The sequence below is a fragment of the Nanorana parkeri genome, unplaced genomic scaffold (assembly GCF_000935625.1).
Source record: "Nanorana parkeri isolate BGI_ZX_2015 unplaced genomic scaffold, ASM93562v1 scaffold3650, whole genome shotgun sequence".
Classification (NCBI taxonomy): Eukaryota; Metazoa; Chordata; class Amphibia; order Anura; family Dicroglossidae; genus Nanorana; species Nanorana parkeri.
Window position 1 is genome coordinate 1 of NW_017309918.1, and position 430 is coordinate 430.

General features: G+C 61.2%; 1 protein-coding gene across 1 annotated transcript in view; it reads right to left on the minus strand.

Annotated features, from left to right (window-relative positions):
* Positions 1–17: 17 nt before the first annotated feature.
* Positions 18–430, minus strand: part of LOC108803368 (potassium voltage-gated channel subfamily H member 2-like) — a gene marked incomplete at its 3' end in the record, with an annotated part of 27,271 nt that continues 26,858 nt past the window's right edge. Inside the window, exon 7 of the mRNA XM_018575215.1 lies at positions 18–309. Within this exon, the coding sequence (XP_018430717.1) occupies positions 18–309 (292 nt within the window). The remainder of the gene's footprint in view (positions 310–430) is intronic.

Below are 430 nucleotides of genomic sequence, written 5' to 3' on the forward strand. Positions count from 1 at the left end.
AGATCCCTCTCAGATACAAGGATGGGGAGCGAGCGGCGCGCCCCTGAGACTCTGTGCAGGAGATCCCTCTCAGATACAAGGATGGGGAGCGAGCGGCGCGCGCCGGCACACTTACGTCTCGGAGGTTGAAGGTGATTTCCAGGCTGGACCAGAAATAGTCGGAGAATTCCGGGTACATGTCCAGGACCTCCAGCAGGTCCTCCCGGTGAATCTTGTGCAGGTCGCAGTAGGTGAGAGCGCGGACGTCGGCGTTGGACTTCCCGGGCCGTGCGTACAGGTTTATGGGCTCCCCGAATATGTCATTCTTCCCTGGAGGAGAGGGCAAAGGTCAGACGGTGAGCCGATCCTGTACCCCCCCAATGACTGAGCCGATCCTGCGCCACCCCCCCAATGACTGAGCCGATCCTGCGCCACCCCCAATGACTGAGCC